Raw genomic sequence first — 18,228 nt, forward strand, 5'->3', positions numbered from 1 at the left:
CAGGCAGAATCAGTTTGATGGTTTGCCCTTTTATATTTAAGGCTTTTTGTTGAAATGGTACTCAGAAACAGAGTTAATGCAAGTGCTAAAATGAATGCATGCTCTGCACAGGGAATGAGGGAGAGGTGTCCACTTGGGCTCCTAAAGGAGTCTGAAGGACTGATGTTGAAGACAGAGGTGGTGAAGAACCTGACTGAATTTCAGAGGCCTATAACTTCTGTGTTTGACCCTTGCAACACAGATTTATCTCTTTTCTCACTGTAGTCTTTTCTTGCCATTTTAAAGGGGATTTGGGGTATGAGTATATGAAAGGATGATCATGATTTCTAATAAGAAGTTTCGATCTCCCTGTGCAGCCTTCCAGCTTGACACCACCTCCTTTGCCCTTGCCAACTAGAAAAATGCATTTTCCAAGCCATGGTATTCTAGAAAATAGTGTTGTCTTTCTGAGGGAAGGTACACTTTCTGGTTTCTTTTTCTGGGGAGAAGGAAATAGAGGGAATCAGAACAGAACTTGGTTTCTGAGCTTCAGCAAATCTGCTGCCTATCTCTTTGAGAAGTAAGCCTGTGCAGAACCTTTGCAACTTGGTCCAATAGATCATGTGTCCTGAAGTAAACTCTTCTTCCATCCTACTCCCAATCAATGGTGAAGTCCTTTACAGAAACCTCAGTGGTATTAAGAGCATGTGGCTGAAATTATATGCATAGATTAAACAGTGCATCTCATTATTTTTTATGAAAAGAACCAAAAGTTGGTTCTTTTCATAAAAAATAAATCTAAACTAGATAGCAAGTTTCAAAGAGCTAGACAAGATCAGTCAACAGAGCTCAAAGCAGAGCAGGAAGGAGTTTCAGTTTGTAGTTCTTTGTGGTATTGAAGGCTCTGTGAGAAGCCTGAAAGGTGTCCTTAAACCTGAGGACTTAGACTGCAGTTTCACAGTAGTTTCAACTATTTGTAGGTGTGGGCTACAGAGTTGTTGGAGAGACTTCAGCTTTGCGTGCAGAACAGCCATGGGGTTTCTTCACAGCATTCATGTGTCTTCTGTCAGTTTCCCTGTCAAATTAATGTGAACTCTGTGAAACTAGATTTCATTTCAATTGCAATACAAATACATTTGAGAGATTGAAATGTTATGGTAGCAGCATGGTTGGATCTGTTGTTCTACTGCAGATTCAGAAGGTAGTGAACAAGAAGTTGCGGGAGAGATTCTGTCACAGGCAGAAGGAGGTCTCAGAGGAGAATCACAATCATCACAATGAGCGCATGCTGTTTCACGGTAAGGAAGTAATGTCTCTTTGTATGTATTGGTATTTAACAAAAAACCCAAACCTTGCAAAGACCCATAGGCAATGTTATTGTTGCTGTGTCACCATCCTATGCAAGTAATTGTGTTTCTACACTAGAAGTGCAGGGGGTGCATTGGGGGTGTGGGGGTGGTGGAGTTACTCTGTGTGGTAACTGCCATCCAGAAAGCTACACTGGATAAGAAATACTTTTATTATGTTTTGGTTTCTTAAGATAGAGGAAGGTTTTTTGCTAAGCTGTATCTTAGTCATTTCCCCAGTAAAGTCATTTCCAGTAAAGCTGCTGGGATGATGTTACATTGCTGTGAGAAAGACATGGTGTCTTCTAAATGAGGGGAGCAGCACACAATAAAAGTGTTTTACCCTGGTGCTTTAGGCAAGCATCAGGGAAAGGAATCAAAACCAACCACGAGTTTCAGCAAGATTTCTCTAGAAATGCCTGCAAATGACAATTGCCTGAAGGTCCTTCTGTCCTAGATTCTTCTGTGATTCTGTATAGGAAATTGGTTTTGGGTATGATTGTCCTGACACCTTGCCCCACCTTAAGCAGTGCTGACTCCTGGAGAGGGTGTGCATTGACAAGATAAATTGCACTGAAATGTGAGTGGGGGGAAAGCCATTTAATGAGATCTGTGAAATGAGTAAGAAATGAGTCACACGTGGGATTTTGGTATATAATGATAAATCCCACACATCACTGCATCCTGCTGGGTATCGCCCCCTTGCAGCTGACTGAGCACACTTTCTGCTATTTAATGGTCTATTTGAGGCAGATCAACGCCTCTTGACATTGAGTCCTGGATTACTATACAACTTAACAAGTATGTGTCTTTTTGTGTCACTGTTCTAGGGTCTCCTTTTATTAATGCTATCATTCACAAAGGATTTGATGAAAGGCATGCATACATTGGAGGAATGTTTGGAGCTGGAATTTACTTTGCTGAGAACTCCTCAAAAAGCAACCAATATGTGTATGGAATAGGAGGAGGAACTGGCTGTCCCACACACAAAGACAGGTCCTGTTACATCTGCCACAGGTAGGAATCCAGCAGAGTTCCCCACACATAATTCTGCTTGTCCTGGTTTTTATGATCCTGGCACAGGGTGATATGCAGGCAAGGAATGGCCACTTGAGCTTGGTCATGGCAGGAAAAATGCAGTTTTCCGTTTGTCAAGGTTGAACAAAACGAGTATAAATGCAGCAAGTCCCACAGGAAGGTCAAAAATTACATCTAAGCATGCAGTGAGTATAAATCAAAGTGAGTGGTGGCTCAGGAAAGAGGCTTGAAACAGCAAGTTTGAAAATGAAGAGTCAGGGGAAAATAGCAATTAAACTCCAGGCACTCTCAGGACAAAACTGCAGTGCAAAGTGGTGGTCAGCAGTACAGTGTGGTACTGTGGATCAGATAATATTGGAGGTAGATAATTTTGGAACAGGACTTAATTGCAGCTTTGTTTTGTCCTGGAGTAGATCAGTGTGTTTCTCACACTTTGACACCTGTCCATTCCCTGCTGGTAGGATCACAGAGAGTTTCAGCTTCTTTCAACAGCTTTATATGAAATGAACTAGAACAGGCTTCCATGTGAGGACTAAACAAACTGTGTGTTTTCCCTTCTGAGTGTCATGAAAGATTTTTGTGACAGGTTTTATACAGTCTTAGAACTGGGTTCTTTAAGTGTTTCTCTAAAAAGCCGTGAGAAATTAATTGTAATGAAATAAACTCAAAAGACTGAAGTCCTTCTGGAAGCATACAACTCCTAGTAAGATATTTGAAAATAATACTCTCTTTTTTCATTTTAGACAAATGCTCTTCTGTAGAGTGACCCTTGGCAAATCCTTTCTTCAGTTCAGCACAATGAAAATGGCTCACGCCCCTCCCGGGCACCACTCTGTTATCGGCAGGCCAAGCGTGAATGGACTTGCTTACGCTGAGTATGTCATCTACAGAGGGGAGCAGGTAGGTGGCTTAGCTGGGACTGCCTTTATGCAAGGACAGAGCCTGAGCTGGAGATGGGCTGTGCCTGCTTTCCAGAACAAACGTGCTGTGATAATGCTGCTGATTTCCGTTGTTGGGTTTTCTTTCATTGAAATGGGGAAATAAACAGTGAACTGTATCTAGACAGCAAATGCTACTCCTGTCCACTGATCTGCTCTGATTTATGCCATGCAGAATTGTGTAATTTCCCCTGTGCAGCTCTGATGGAGTCTATTAAGAATTGTAGCTTCTCTCAGCAAGCTGTCTTACTCCTATTGCTTTTTAGTGGCACTACTGCAGCATCAAGGTCACATGCATTTTTGGGGCTCCAGTACATCTTGAGGATCCTGGGCTTTTTACCTGTAGGCTCCCAGCAGTGACAGAGACTACTCTTAAATGGCAGCTGGAGTAGCACAGGAGTCTTCAAAATTGATTCTTAATCTGAAGAACTCAGCTAGACCTTGACTCCATAGAAGTGTTTTGTTTACTACCATGGGTGGCTCCCAGATCACATGATCAAACTGAATAACCACAAATTTGTGATGACAAACATCCCAGGTCCTGAGAGAGCTGGCTGATGGTGTTGCCAAGCCACTCTCCATCACACCCTGAGATTACCTTGGTTGGTTGGAGCATGCTGCTAATAATACCGAGATCATGGGTTTGATCCCTGTATCGGTCATTTACTTAAGAGTTGGACGTGGTGGTGTCCTTGCAGGTTCCTTCCAACTCAGAATATTCTGTAGTTCTGTGATATGTGAAAAGTCATGGCAGTCAGGCAAGGACCCCAGTGAATGGAAAAAGGGAGAGACATCACTTGGATTTTTTAAAAGGGGAGAAAAGTAGACACAAGGGAACTACAGATTGGTGACTCTCACCTCTGTAGCTGGGAAGATCATGGAACAGATCCTCATGGAACGCACATGCAAGACCAGGAGATGATTCAAGACTGCCAGCACAGCTTAAGTAAGCACAGATTGTGCCTGACCAGTCAGGTGGCCTTCTATGATAGAGTGACAATTATGGTCTCACAAAGCCTTCTTTTTTGATCAAACAAGCCCATCTCTCTCTCAGCATCTTCTTTATCCTGTGCTCTCTGCCCCTATCTTATTGGTCCTTTGCTGGACTGGGCTCCAGCTTGTTGGCATCTTTCTTGTCTTGTAGAACCTAAAAGTTGAGTGTGGTTTTCTAGATGTGGTCAAGGAGGGAGTACTGAATAAACAGCAGTCGCTGCTACATCTGGTAATTTACCACAGGATGCTCATAGCCTTTACTGCTGCCAGGACACACCACTGATTCTGCTTTAGCTTGCTGTCTCCCAAGGACCCCATCACCTTTTCAGCTGAGTAGCTTCTCATCCTGCAGTGTTACAAGGAATTCATCTCAGGTTCCTTTGCCCTTGCTTGATTCCATGAGGCTTCTGTAGGCCCAGTCTCCTCTCATCTGTCGAGGTTCCTTGGAATGGGGCCCTGCCCTCCATCAACTCTAACTTTGTTCTGGACTGAACTGGCTACCAGCTGTCTCCAGGAAACACTGGATAAATGGACAGATGACTTACTGGGTCATGTGCTTTGGGTGGGCCAAGATTTTACTGCCAGTAAAGGCCTTTGCAGGTTACATTGCAAGCTGTTGTCCCTTTTGAGGTCAGACTTTATCAGTCATCTGAAATTTTTGAGGAACTTAAAAAAACTTTGTAGGATTAGCTAACAAGGAGAGTAACTCTGAATTCCTGTTGCACACAATTTCTGGCAGTGACTGTGTGGAAGAAACATCTTTTTGTTTGTGTATTAACCAAGGTGTTAAGTATATCCAGCAGTTCCTCACAGTGCTGGCTAGGTTTGAAACACCCACTTTTTCTTGCATGCTGTGAACATAGAGCTGGTTCTTGTGCTGTCCTTCCTGGTCACTGTTTAGTGAAATGCAAAAACTGGAACTTGCTGAGTTACCCTTGCATAAATCAGGGGTTTCTTATTTTACTTTCAGGCATACCCGGAATATCTCATTACATACCAGATTGTGAAACCAGAAGCTCCCTCACAGACAGCAACAGCAGCAGAACAGAAGACCTAGTAGCTTCAGAGCAGTGGAGAAGGATGTGACTTCAATCTTGGACTGGATGGATACATGTTTCAGAAAATCAGTATCACATAAAATTCTTAACAACCTGGAAATAAGCTGTATGTCTTTTATAAAGTATTGCTGTCTTGATGAATATGATAATGAGTAACTCTTGCATACTCAACTGCTACTGTTCCTCTTGAGGAAAGTTTACAAGGGACTGCCTTTTAATAACATATCTCAGGCTCCTAGTCTCTGCAGATACCATGTGTAAAATAATATTGTTTTGATCTAGACCTTGGGAACATTATTGTGCAAATGGAAATCTTTATTGCTGCCATCTCACATGTTAAAATTTCAGACACTACTTTTCTAGTTATTTTATTTGCAGATAAATTACATTAAGCCCATCATTTTCTTTCTTTTCAGCATACACCATTCATTTCCTGTTTTCAAGAGATCCTATTTATTCTCCTTTTGTATTCTGAAGTTGAGCCAGAACTTTCTTGAAAATATTTTGCACAAAGTCAAGTCGACTAAAATCATTAACAATGCAATATAAATTTCATCTGAGGAGGGGCTAGGTCAAGTTATTCAATATAGAGGTTTTTTTGCACACCTCTGAGCAAACGATAACATGAGTGAGTGTAACTTTGGAGTGGAAACAAATGATGTCAGTTTGCTGCCTTGTCTGTGTGAGTTTTCTGGGGGAAGCCCTGGGAAGTGTTTGCAAGGGTAGAACCAGCTCTTGTGCTTAGAAGAACTTCATGCCCTCTTCTGGCATCTCTAAAAGAACATTTTATAAGGCTCCTGTTAAGTACAATGCAGCTTTTGAAATGTTCTCCAGTTACAGCAGGGTATGGTTTTGCTGGGAGAAGCAGGTGAAAAGTCAGAAGATTTCATACAGAAGGGTGTATCTGGTTCATGTCCCTCTGTAAGATGAGACCCAGTAAATGGGTTTCGGGCTGGTAAGGGAGAGTTATTACAGCAGTTTCCTGTCACATCTTTGTGTGTGACATCACAGTTGAAGAGCTTAAGGGATTTACAAAAGTAATAATTTTTTAAAATATCAGTTTCACATTTTGATGAGAACAAAATTTTAAAGTATCAGTTGGCAAGCAGATTTGTTTGCAGTTATACCAGAGAACAAAGTTAGGATTTATTCACTTAATACCCTTCTTCCCAAATTCCCAGGTTTATTTTGCTGGGTAGGAGAAAGTTATTTTTAAGCATTGCATAGCACAGCATCAAACAGTTTCAAAAGTCCCCCTCATGGTGGATATGGATTTAACAAAAGTAGAAACTGTTTCTTTTTTGTGGTGTTTTACAGTTTCAGAGAAGGTTGAAGATCAAGACTTGTTAATTTTTTTCCTAACAACCAGTACCAGGAGATGTGCTTCAGTGTTGACCATGTAACATCTAGAGGAAAAAAAAAACGATCCTTTGGACACAACATGTGGTACATTACCCTATCAACCAGCACTATCTGATGATCCAGTTCATGCATTCAGGTTTTATCCCCCTTAAAGCAAGAAAGCAACAGAATAGTGTGCTCTTAGTTCATAAAAATATATGTGCTCCCCAGAAGTGGGATTTTGCTAACACGTTTGTATAAAACAGACTTAATCCTGAAGAGCATTTCACTTTCAGCATTAAGACACAACACTTTTATTTTTAATGGTAAGGCATTAATGTTGAAGCAAGTCATCCTCACAGGAAGTAATCACCAGTAATCACCCACTGTAAAATCAGTCATTTGATGCAATATGGCTACCTGAACATCATCTCTTTGTAATATCTCTAAAGGAAACCTTAGAAATAGCAATACTCCAACAGAACTTGAACTCTTACTTTTCTTGAGCTGACAGTGGATATATGGTTCTCGCTTCATTTTGTGACCTGATTAAATATGTAGCTTTGAAGTCCCAGCCAGGCTTTAGCCTAGTTGTCCTTTTAAACAAGTTTCATTGATAAAATTGGGTGCTTGTATTTTGGCTACTCGTTTCATAGTGTTAGAGGATTGCAAAGATCACCACTAGGCTTTGAAGCTTTGTATTCACCATTGAAGTTTGGGGTTTGTTTTTCATTTAGTTAATAACGGCATGAGGGGATGTGCCTATCTGCTCTAGGGTTTCAGATAGTGACCAGAGCAAGTGCTGCTCTCCATTCCCAGTTAGACATAGTTTTAAATGGTGAAACAGCTGTGCTGCTTAGGTGAGAAAAATGGTTAATGTGGGTCTGAAAGTTAAAACTTTACATCTTTCATAAACAAGAACAAATCTAAAAAGGAAAGCCCCACCGAGCCCACACCGGATGCTGTTCTTGCTTGTTGTTTCCTATGTGCTGGTTGAACTAATGGCTAGTCTGGATTCCTTTTGCAGCCTGAAACTTCTAGAAGATAAAAATAGCCTGGAGGAGACTGAGGGGAGACCTTATTGGGGTTTTCAACATCCTCATGAGAGGAAGTGGATGGGCAAGTACCAATATCTTCACTCCCATAACCAGTAACCAGACTGGCGGAAACAGCATGAAGCTGAGATTAGGAGGGAGATTTAGGCTGGGTATTAGGAGAAAGGATTTTCACCAAGAGGGACTCCAGGGAAGTGGTCTTAGCACCAAGCCTGACAGAATTCGAGAAACTTTTGGACAACACTCTCAGGCACATGGTGTGACTCCTGGGGCTGTCTTGTGCAGAGCCAGGAGTTAGACTCAGTCATCCTGATGGGTCCCTTCCAACTCAGCATATTCTGTGATTCTACTTTCCAGTATCTTTGAACTGCCAGTGTTAATGTTTCTGATGTTCTGTGCAGAGTAAAGGTGCTGTGTGAGGAAATAATTTTGCAGTGGTTTTTGTCTCGTGATGACGTGAGCTCATACCCGTTTGTGGCCAGACACAGAGGAGTACCCAGGCCTGATGATGCATCTGTGTGTTGCAGACACCTATGCAGGAGTAGCATATGTTGTCATAGGTGCTCTTACAGTTCAAAACAACGTGAAGATCTGCCCATCAATACCAAAGTTACCCGCTGGTGGTGGTTGTGGTGCTTTTGGCAGGCTGTTAACGGTACAGACGCTGCTGCTTCAGCTGGGGGAGTTGACTACAGTGGGACCTTATAAATACTGTGACCCCATAACCAGGCAGGTGCTGCCTCCTGAGAAATGAAGTTTTTGGCCTCCTGAGAAGAGCAGTCCCCTGATATGGGGATGCTCATTTTGCAGTATTGGGTCACCAGTGGGAGGCACAGTAGGAGCTGAGGACCTGAGAATACTGGGCTAAGCCCTCATAGGCTTGGGAGACCAGGGACAGAACTTGGTACCTGCTGCCACCAGGGACAGTGTGTCTCTCAGGGCCTGTTGATCTTTGTCAGCGTCCCTTTGAGGCAGCATTTTGAAACTTCTGTGTAGTTTCGCAACAGGACCGTAATAGGTGAAACAGAAAGAAAAGTCACCACCTAACAAAGGAGGGTTCTGCTCTCCATTGCTGAAACTGTTTCCATGAGACTGATGACTTAGATACCTGGTGCAGAGTGACACTGCATTCTGATTGCTGTCAACAAAACTTTTGTTAGGATTAAAAGCAGACAGTACAGTACCTTAATAAGGTATATTTAATTTTTTCATTCTTATTTTTATCTACCAGTTGTGTTTGATCCCAGCTCCATAGAGACTGTTACAAACCTCTTATACTAGTTCCACCATGTTGCAGTCACTATTGGTTTTTTAACCTCTGTTTCAAGTGTTTGCATGATATGCAATTGAATCCCACTGCATTATGTAGCAGGAATTTATTTTGCCTGCAAACTTAAACTTTGCTTGTTTGTTATGGGAGTACCCCAGAAGAAAATTCTACACTGAAGCAGGGAGAAAACCCTGCAAAATGTTCTGCACTGTTGGCTGTGGTGGCCAGCAGACACAGAAAAGGGATGCGGCATATGGGAGGGAGTAGCTCCTGGAAAAAGGCACTTTCTTGGTTCTGGAAACCTGCTGCTCCTGCTGTTCGTTCTAGGTTAGAGGAGGTGTCTGCTCCCTGATGTGTGAGGTGCTGAGGGATGCAAGCATGTTGTGCCACTGCATGCCCTGTGAGAGCTGCTTAAGACAGTGGCAAATCAAAAAAGCCTCCTGCATCCCTGCAATGGCATCAGTTTCTGCACTGCCTGCAATTTCCATATGGGACTGCTAACAGAAATTGCCCTGAATGGGATTTTTCAAGATGGGTAAAAAGGAAGGGTCCAGCCACAAAACAGATTAGTTTGAACATTGCTACTTATTCTCAGAAGCTGAATGTCAGGAAATATGTGAATTTATTTTCAGTGGGATTTCTCTGTTTCCATGCTGCTTTGCCTACAGAAAGTCTAGCTCAGAAATCCAAGAGGACGTGCATCTAATGCATGCTTCAGGTATGTTAAACTGAATATTTGTGCAGCATTGTAAGCTATGCTGCAGCCTGCATAGGGAAGACCTGGAAAAGCACATCCTAAATTTTTGTCTTATGTAGCAACTGGCTTGTGAACCTCCACAGGCTTGAATCCATTGGTGATCAGAGGTGGTGGCTTGGCACAGTCCCAGAGCGTGTTCTTCTGGTCTTTCCAAGAGTGGCAGGACAGATGTGCAGAGAGGGAGCGGCAGTGTTCCAACCTCTCTCAACACAGAGTAGATGTGAAACCCAGGGGATTGGGGAACACTGTATGTGTGTTAAAATCTCTGAAGCAAGGTGATGAGCCTGGGAATCTGTAGGGGACATGGGAAGCAGATGCATTTCCATTACACTGACACATATGCCTGTCAAGTCACATTATCTGGCTAGTTTTGATGTATCGGTCTTGCTGAATGTGTTGGTGGCAAGTTTTAGTGCTGGTCCCATTAATTACTAATGTAGATTATTAGAATCTCTGTTATTACAAGATAATTTTGACACTTTCTTAACATCTGCAGAACTTGCTTCAGCTTTGGAAATTGAAATGGGGATTTTCTGTGCTGCGGTCCCATGAGCTTGTGCTTTGTCATTCCTAATTGCTTTCTGTGGCAAGCCAGATGGCAATGTAGCTGGGGGTTGAATTTCTAGATCTTTTTTGTGTAACTTGTTTTCATAACTAGTCCTGTATTTGTCCTCTCTTGGTTGCCAATTACCTGGAGCTGGGATATCATTTATTTATTTCTTCTTTTACCTTCTCTCTCAAAGTTGAAGACGATGGGCAGATTCTCAGCCTACCTACATGGTGGACTTTAGGTAACATCTCTGTAACAACTGAGTTTGATCTATAAGTGTGCTTGGCTAAATGTCTGATCTGCAATACTTGTAATAGTTTAAAAGTCAATAAATACATTTTTAACAGTTTCTCTGTGAAAATGGAATGTGTGCAGAACCTGCTGCTCTGTCTTGGTTTTAGGACAAATTTGCTCCAGCCAAACTGTTGAAAACAGTTTTATTTTTATTTTCTCCAAACAATGTTTTCTCCCTCCCTCAGGCAATAAATAAAAAGTTAATTTCTAGAAAAAAAAAAAAGGAACAAAACCATACATATGTACATCAGCCACACAGGCATCTTGTGTGTTGGACTGGGCTGGAGGGAAGGACAGAGGTAGGGTGGGAAATAAGGCTCCAGGTGGGTTGAAGATGAGGCATTTTCAAGGCTTGGGCCAAAAGCTGCAGAAATGTTGCACAGGTGAACAAGACTCAGCACAGGAAAAGGGCTGGTCATGAGGTGGGGGAAGCTTGAAAATGCTGGATGAATGACACCTCTGGGCCAGCCTGTCCTCCACCCCACAGCTTCTCTTTTCCATTATAGCCCACCCAGGTCCCTTCCTGCTTCTTTTGGAAGAAGCAGCAGTGGGACCGGTGGAGAGGAAACTGAACCAAGTAATCAAAAGCAGCCCAGACTGCTGCCCCAAACTCTTCTTTCTCATCTTAAAGCCACAGGAGATTGGACCTAAGTTTTCTAGAAACCAGTGATCCACAGAGGCAAGAAAAGAGGCATTTCAGACTACATCTCTCCCTCCAAACCACTTCCCAACCACAAAGATTGCTCTCCCCCTGGAATAGGCTCAGCTGGTGATTTGGCAGGTGCCTGCCAGCTCCTGCCTCATCTCCCCAGCCACTGGCAGGGCTGAGGTTGAGTGCAGGCAGCCCTGTGCCACCCCTCCTGCTCACCCCAAGGCCCTGCCTGCAGCTCTGCTTGTCCAAAGTGTACCTGGCTCAGGTAAGCAGCACCCACCACACACACAAAGGTGTCTCTGCAAGAGGGAAGGCTGCTGCACAATAAAAACAGGGAATACTCCCTTGTCAACCTAGATGAGTTGGGGCCAGAAACATGGGGAGAAGAGGAGGTGTAAAAAAACAAGACAGTAAAATAGGGATGGAAACATGTGAAGACCAGGCACTTGAGGAAACCCAGTATACCATTTTGTTCCTCCCCCAAAGCGCCTGGACAGTGTCAAGGTTTGTGGCTTTTACAACTTCGTGCTTTTAAAACATAACAATAAAAAGCAAACAAACCAAGATGAGGTAAGAAATTTCTCTACGAAAAAGATGGCGAGTCCAGGGTGAAGGGCAGCGTCCGGCACTATTGCTTAACATCACAGGGCTCGGCACCCCTGCACGCCCGGCACTGCCTGCCCGGCTGGCCTGGCCCTGAGCTAACAGCTGGGCGACGTGGTGATGGGGCTGTGCAGGTAGGGCAGGCTGCTGGGGGTGGCATGGACACCGACAGACACCGGGAAGCTGAAGACAAACTGCGAGGTGGGGGTGGAGGTGGCCTTGCCCCGCTCCCGCAGCGTCCCCGAGGGGCTGACGGCCTCCACCGCGTACGAAGTGGCCAACACCTGCGACTCGAACTGCAGCAGCTGCCCCATGAAGCTGAAGTTGGGGGAGATGATGCTCCGGCGCTGCTTGACAAACTCGAAGGCCTCCTCTAGCTTGACACGCTTCTTCATCATCAGGTACGCCAAGCAGATGGTGGCCGAGCGCGAGATGCCAGCCTGGCAGTGCACCAGGACACGACCACAGCACTCCTTCACTGAGTCTGGAGGGCAACAGGGGTGAGACGTGAGACCACACCCTGCCACTGTGGCCCAGCCCCTCACCAAACCTGCAGGTAGAGGCTGACCTCCCTCCCACCGGTGCCACCAATGGACACAACATCTCTGCACAGGCACTCACCAATGAACTCAATTGCCTCCATGAACCAGGAGCTGATGTCAGCTTTGTGGTTATCCTCCACAGGGATGCACTTGTACTGGTAGTGCCCCTCGAAGTGGTTGGGGCAGTCTGAGGAGACGTTCAGCAGGGCTGTGATGCCCAGCGCATCGAGCATGTCCCGCCGGGCTGCGTGGTAGGCGCTGCCAAGGTAGAGGAAGGGAAGGATCTCCACAGGCCCACCCTGTGACAAAGGAAAAGAACTGGTTGGCCAGGGGACGTGGGAGGCAGGACACACATCCAGATGGCTTGGAAACATGGAGCTGCACAGCAACCTGGCACCTGATCCAGGGCCCTCAGAAGAGGGAGCAGAGGCTGCCTTCCTGAGGCGCTAAACCTGTTTCAGCCCTTCATCTCCCTCTCTCTGTCCTGTTCAGAAACAGGCAGGTGTGGGTTAACAGGATGTGGGCTTGTCCACCCTGTGGGGCACACAAACACCCAGGGCTTAGGAGGACCACCATGCCTTCCCATGAGAGGAAAGGAAGCAGGGCTCTGGCTCCACAAGCCCCAGCTGAGGGAGAGCAGAGAGACTCCCATTGGAGCAGGTTATAATGCTGGAAGGGCAGTCAAGATAGCTGAGCACTGGGCTTTTAGACATACCTGGTCATGGAAGGGGGTCCCACAGGAACTGCAGCCCAGATCCAGGGGCTCAGCGCTGGTGGGGGGTGACACATTGCTCAGGGACTTGGTTTTTGCACAGAATTCGGGGTACTCCGAGGAGAAGCGCTCATAGCCCCCTGCAAGAAGAGGGGCACGAAGTGTTATCCCAGACCGCATTCACAGGACTGCAGAATGCACAGCCGGAGATGCCCTTGGCCACTAGATGATGCTACAGCGATGGAGAGTGGTCCCTGCCCCAGGAGGAGCAGTCGGGCTCTCGGCAGCAAGGGGGGAATCCCTGAGGCCCCACCATTCCCTTGGAGCAAGAGCACCAGGAGCAATGATCTTGGCCACCCAAAGTCCCTGCTCCAGGGTTCTGTCCCCTGCATACTGCCAGCCAAAACTCCAGACTGAGGCCAAGGTTGCTCTCTCAGACAATGGAGAGAGGATTTATTTCCAGCATACTCAGACTTTAATGGGAAAAGCTGCTCCGAGGCCAAAGACTGTTCAGTTTTCATTTTCCCTTGACACATTATTTTGCCACAAAAGACAGGCAGGTCTCACATTCCCAGCTTGACCCTCCAGCTCAGAGGTCCCAAAACAACAGACCAGGAAAGCCCTGGCTCTGGCCAGGTACAGCCAAGCTGCCCTCTGAGAGAGGTGTCTGCTGCTTCCCAAGGACACAGGTGCAAACTGAACGTGGAGCAGCTTGTTCCTCTGCCCTGCTGCCAGGGGGATAAGCACAGGGGATGTCAGGGCTTTGTCATGCCAGTCAAAACAAGAGCAAATCCTGAGTTCCCAGGACAGGGAAACTGCAGTGTTGGCCTGCCAATAAACACTTCTGGTGACATTTCCTTCTCTCATTCAAATCAAGTTAACAACCCTGACATCCTTGAAGGGTCTGACTTTGAGCCTCGACATCAATGAAAATCAAGTACTTTACTATCACCACAGGAGACTCCAGCTGGATCAAGGTCTGACTCTCAGGATGGTTCCTGAAGACTCAAACCAACTGCAGGACCTATGCCTGCAGATTTCAGCTTACCAGAGCATACAGCAGGACACATCCTTCTTATCCAGCCTTAGCTCCAAGACTGCCCTGAACAAGGCTGGATATTCAAAACAATGGATGCAAGTGTCTCAAGCAGCCCAGGAATCCCTAGGCAGCTAGAGCCCCCCACTGCCAGCATCCCAGCATCCTTTGTGGTTTCCTCCCCCTACAAAAGGAAGGGCTCTAGTACCTTAAAGTAGATTTATCACTGCATTCGCATTGTCCCTCCCATGCAGCCAGGACAGTTTGCAGAGGCTTCATTTCCCTGGCCTGACATCCCTTTACAGTCCTACTGCTTCAATTTGAAAGAGCATCCAAAACTAAGAGCCTTTGTTAGACAACTTCCAGGGATCTGGTCCTAAAATCCCTGGCTCTACCACACTGCACTCCAGTGGTCATCGCACCATGAGAGGGAAAAGCTGCCCAGGGTGATGGGCAGAAACATCTTGGAAAGAATGGTTCTTGGAAAGAAAAAGAGACCGTTTCAAATGCTTCTCTTCAATGAATCTCATCAGATTCATTGATCCAGCAGCTCCTGGCTGTTCATACCAGCTCTGCCCGGTGTAGGAGCCAGGCAGAGCAGGTGCCCATGGCCAAGCAACCCCCAGCCGGGCTGTTTCACAGGGAACCTGGCAGCAGCCTGACCTGCACAAAACACTTCAGGATCTTCATTGTGACCTGCACCTGACAAATGTGCACTTGGGCATGCACAGCTCCGGGTTAGTGTAGCTCTCGTGGAATCAGAGCAAGATCATTTTAGTGGCTCTGTGGAACACAAGAAAAAGACTGTAGTGCTGAGACTGAGTCTCTCGGAGCCCGTTCCTTAAAAGGGCTCCCATTCCAACCAACCTCCCACGAGAACCACAGAGGCACCAGAAGCTCTCAGCTGACAAAGGCCACCCTTGAAGCAGAGCAGCGTTTCCTGCCACATGCGTGGCTCCAGCCCCACGCTGGCTCACGGTGAAGGAGCCTGCTCCTGAGCGAGCCCTTGCTGTGCAGGCACTCCCGCAGCAGCAAGCACATCGTATCGCATCCCGGGAACAGCTCCTGCTGCTTTTACTGTATCTAGTACAACTGAAGTGCTAGTTCCTCCATCTATCAAGCCTCTTAATGTATTTGCTACTCTGCATACACATCCTCACCCCTGCTGTAAGTAAGCCAAGGAATAAATTGACTCTCAGGCTGTAAACAAAAAAGAAAAAGCCCCACAGAGCTCATCCAGGAACCCCAGCTGAGCATCCCCCGCCCCTAAATCATCTCAATTCTCAGGACCAGCAGCTCCAAATGTGCACAGCTTCCCATTTAACACACGGCAGAGGAGGGAACTGACCCTGATCCCTGCTGTAGTCGCAAAGGGAGCACAGAGGCATCCCCGGGTTTTCTGCCCGCTGCAAGGGGACATCGCCGTGACAGCCGGTATTTGACTCTGCACAAATACCTCCTCCGCACCTCCGTGGGGCTGGGGATGGACTCGAACAAAGCGTGCGGGGATTCCCCCCACACACTCACTTCCCTCAGGTCCCGGGCAGGGCCACGGCGCCCAATCGTTGCCCCTGAGCCGGCTCAGACCGCCCGGGCACCCCCGCTCGGGGCTGATGGCCGCGCTGCCACCGTCCCGTACCCCAGCTCCGGGCGGCGCGCCCCGGTGCGTGCGGCCCCCGGCGCTCCCGCCGGCTCCCAACTTGGGCAGGACGGACGGCCGGGGGCGGGAGAAGGCAGCGCCCTGCCCGGGGCGCGGCGAGCCCGGAGCCCCATTCCCGGGCGGGGGCAGCCGTCTGCGGCCGGTTCCCCCCCTGGTTCCCGGTGTCCCCCCCTGGTTCCCGGTGTCCCCGCCCGCCGGTACCTGCCAGGAGGCGGATGTCGGCGCGCGCCGTGTCGCGACGGAGCGCGCGCACCACGAGCGCCACGGTGCTGTCCTCGCGCAGGGCCTCGGCGCGCGGGCTGCGCTCGTCGTACACCACGACGGCGGCGTAGAGCCCGGCCCGCAGCCGCGCCCGCACCTCGCCCTCGGCCGGTAGGATCTGCTCCAGGCTCACGGCGCCCTTGGCCCGCCGCCGCACGATCGTGTTGCAGCGCACGTTGAGCGCCCCGCGGATGTGCCCGGCGCTGTGCGCCAGGAAGGGGCGGCAGTCCAGCACCAGGCACCGCGCGGCGCCGCCGGCCCCGGCCTCGTCGCGGCCCACGAGCCGGCGCAGCGCGCTGCCCTCCATCTCGCGCAGCCCCTCGGTGGCCACCATGGCGGGAGGGGGCAGGGAGGGAGCGAGCGCCGCCGGGCCCCGCGCCCGCCGCCCGCGCCGCTCGCGCACCCCCGCGCGCGCCGCGCGCAGCCTTTACTACCCGGCGGCGGCCGGCGCGCGCCCCCGCCCCGCCCCGCCCCGCCCCTCCGCCGCGCGCCGGGGCCGCATGAATGGAGGGGAGGCGGCGCGCGGGCCCGGCGACGTCACCGCCTCCATTCACAAAAAAAGAAAACCCGTCCGCGCCGCCCGCCGGCCGCGGGCTGTGAATGGGGGAGAGCGGCGGGCCTTTGTCACCGCAGGCAGCGCCCAGTCACCCCCGCCCGGAGCCCGCCGGGCCGCGCACGCTGAGGGGCACACGCGCACGTGCACATGCTGCGGGGCACGCGCCCAGCATTCGACACAGACAGGCAGACACACACACAGAGACAGACAGACACACACGCTCAGGCACACGCTCAGGCACACGCTCAGGCACACACAGACACACACGCACACACACTCTCAGGCACACAGACACAGACACACACACGCACTCAGGCACACAGACACACACACACAGACACACTCTCAGACACACAGACACACACACACACACACAGACACACTCTCAGGCACACAGACATACACACTCACACACACACAGTCTCTCTCTCAGGCACACACACACACAGACACGCACAGACACACACAGACACGCACAGACACACACACACACGCACAGACACACACACACGCACACACAGAGTCAGGCACACGCTGCGCACACTCCTGCTCCTTTGTCCCCTGGCTCCTGTTCGGCTCGGACCGCCTGCCGCGGCGGGGGGCGCTGAGCAGGGCCCGCCGCCGGCTCCGCAGGGTCCCCCTGGGTCCTTCTCACTGCGTATCTCTCACGGGCACGCTCCCCCTGCCCGAAAACGGCATCTCATTAACTGCAGAGCCCTGCAAACACTGCAGCACCCTGCCTGTGATGCGGCTCTGTGGAGGGGGCTCTTCGATTTCATTCCTCACATAGAGGAATTCTATTTTCGACTAAAAGCCTAAGGAGTAAACGCACAGCCCTAGAGCGTCCCAGGAGGGTCTCCCCATAACCCAAACACTGAGCCATCATTTCACCCCATAGTCCCCTATGGGACTGCTTTCAAACAGAAGTGTCGCAAACCACAGTGCCAGCAACCGTGCTCAGGGCATTTCCTGCAAACAGATGCCGGCCAGTCCCAGGTGAGTCTGCTTCAGAGACCTGGAGGTGTTCAGCTATCCCGGTGTGGACCTGGATGTGGTGGGTGTAAGGTAAGGGGCCCAATGGTTATTCAAGCCCATCTGCCCCGCCACTGCTTTTCGCAGAGGGCAGCACTTGGAGAGGCAGCTTGGCTTCCCCTCCTCCCCTGCATGCCGGTCGCTGTTTAGCCGGGCACGGCCGGGTAACACCTTTGCTGTGCGTGTGCCTGCCTGGGAGGAATCCAGCCGAGCACACACGTGCCGGACCTGCAGCTGGTGGCACTCCCGCCTCCTGCACACTCTGCTCTCTGACCGCTGCTGCCTTCTCCCCTCGGCCTGAGTCAGCCCGATCTTTGCACCGGTGGCTTCTGTGCGCCGTGCCAAGCCGAGCCAGATGAGCTGGGGGGGGAACACAGCTGCCATTTGGGCCATACACCCCACTCCAGGAATGCACCAGAGCTTGTTGCCCAATACAACAGGGGTGGAAGGCAAATCGTCTCCCATTCCACCCTGCATCAAACCCAAGAACAGCAAAACCCTATTTCTGCTGAAGTAAGGCAGACTCTGGGTGGCCAGTGATGTAGCAGAGACATT

At 48.9% G+C, this 18,228-nt stretch overlaps 2 protein-coding genes across 3 annotated transcripts in view; one reads left to right on the forward strand and one right to left on the reverse strand.

The window, feature by feature from the left end:
- Positions 1–10,674, forward strand: part of TNKS (tankyrase) — a 128,392-nt gene extending 117,718 nt beyond the window's left edge. For both annotated transcript variants that reach the window (XM_071431680.1, XM_071431681.1), the window contains exons 24-27: positions 1,172–1,277; positions 2,156–2,342; positions 3,107–3,263; positions 5,265–10,674. In XM_071431680.1, the coding sequence (XP_071287781.1) occupies positions 1,172–1,277; positions 2,156–2,342; positions 3,107–3,263; positions 5,265–5,351 (537 nt within the window). In that variant the 3' untranslated portion in view covers positions 5,352–10,674. The remainder of the gene's footprint in view (positions 1–1,171; positions 1,278–2,155; positions 2,343–3,106; positions 3,264–5,264) is intronic.
- A 71-nt stretch (positions 10,675–10,745) lies between these two features.
- On the reverse strand, positions 10,746–16,536 carry DUSP4 (dual specificity phosphatase 4). The gene is made up of 4 exons (XM_071431683.1): positions 16,026–16,536; positions 13,132–13,268; positions 12,496–12,715; positions 10,746–12,358 (listed from the first exon to the last, which is right to left on the reverse strand). Exons 1-4 carry the CDS (start codon positions 16,417–16,419, stop codon positions 11,973–11,975), a joined length of 1,137 nt encoding a protein of 378 aa, XP_071287784.1. The 5' UTR covers positions 16,420–16,536; the 3' UTR covers positions 10,746–11,972.
- Positions 16,537–18,228: the final 1,692 nt, after the last annotated feature.

The sequence above is a fragment of the Agelaius tricolor genome, unplaced genomic scaffold, assembly GCF_023055355.1.
Source record: "Agelaius tricolor isolate 1412-34295 unplaced genomic scaffold, bAgeTri1.0.p SCAF_8, whole genome shotgun sequence".
Taxonomy (NCBI): domain Eukaryota; kingdom Metazoa; phylum Chordata; class Aves; order Passeriformes; family Icteridae; genus Agelaius; species Agelaius tricolor.

Excerpts from the sequence above, each read along its gene's own strand:
- DUSP4 (XM_071431683.1), bottom strand. The coding sequence starts at position 16,419 with ATGGTGGCCACCGAGGGGCTGCGCGAGATGGAGGGCAGCGCGCTGCGC. Across the intron at positions 12,716-13,131 it reads GGACCCCCTTCCATGACCAG|GGTGGGCCTGTGGAGATCCT; the intron begins GTATGTCTAAAA and ends CCTTTGTCACAG. Across the intron at positions 12,359-12,495 it reads GGAGGCAATTGAGTTCATTG|ACTCAGTGAAGGAGTGCTGT; the intron begins GTGAGTGCCTGT and ends GTTGCCCTCCAG.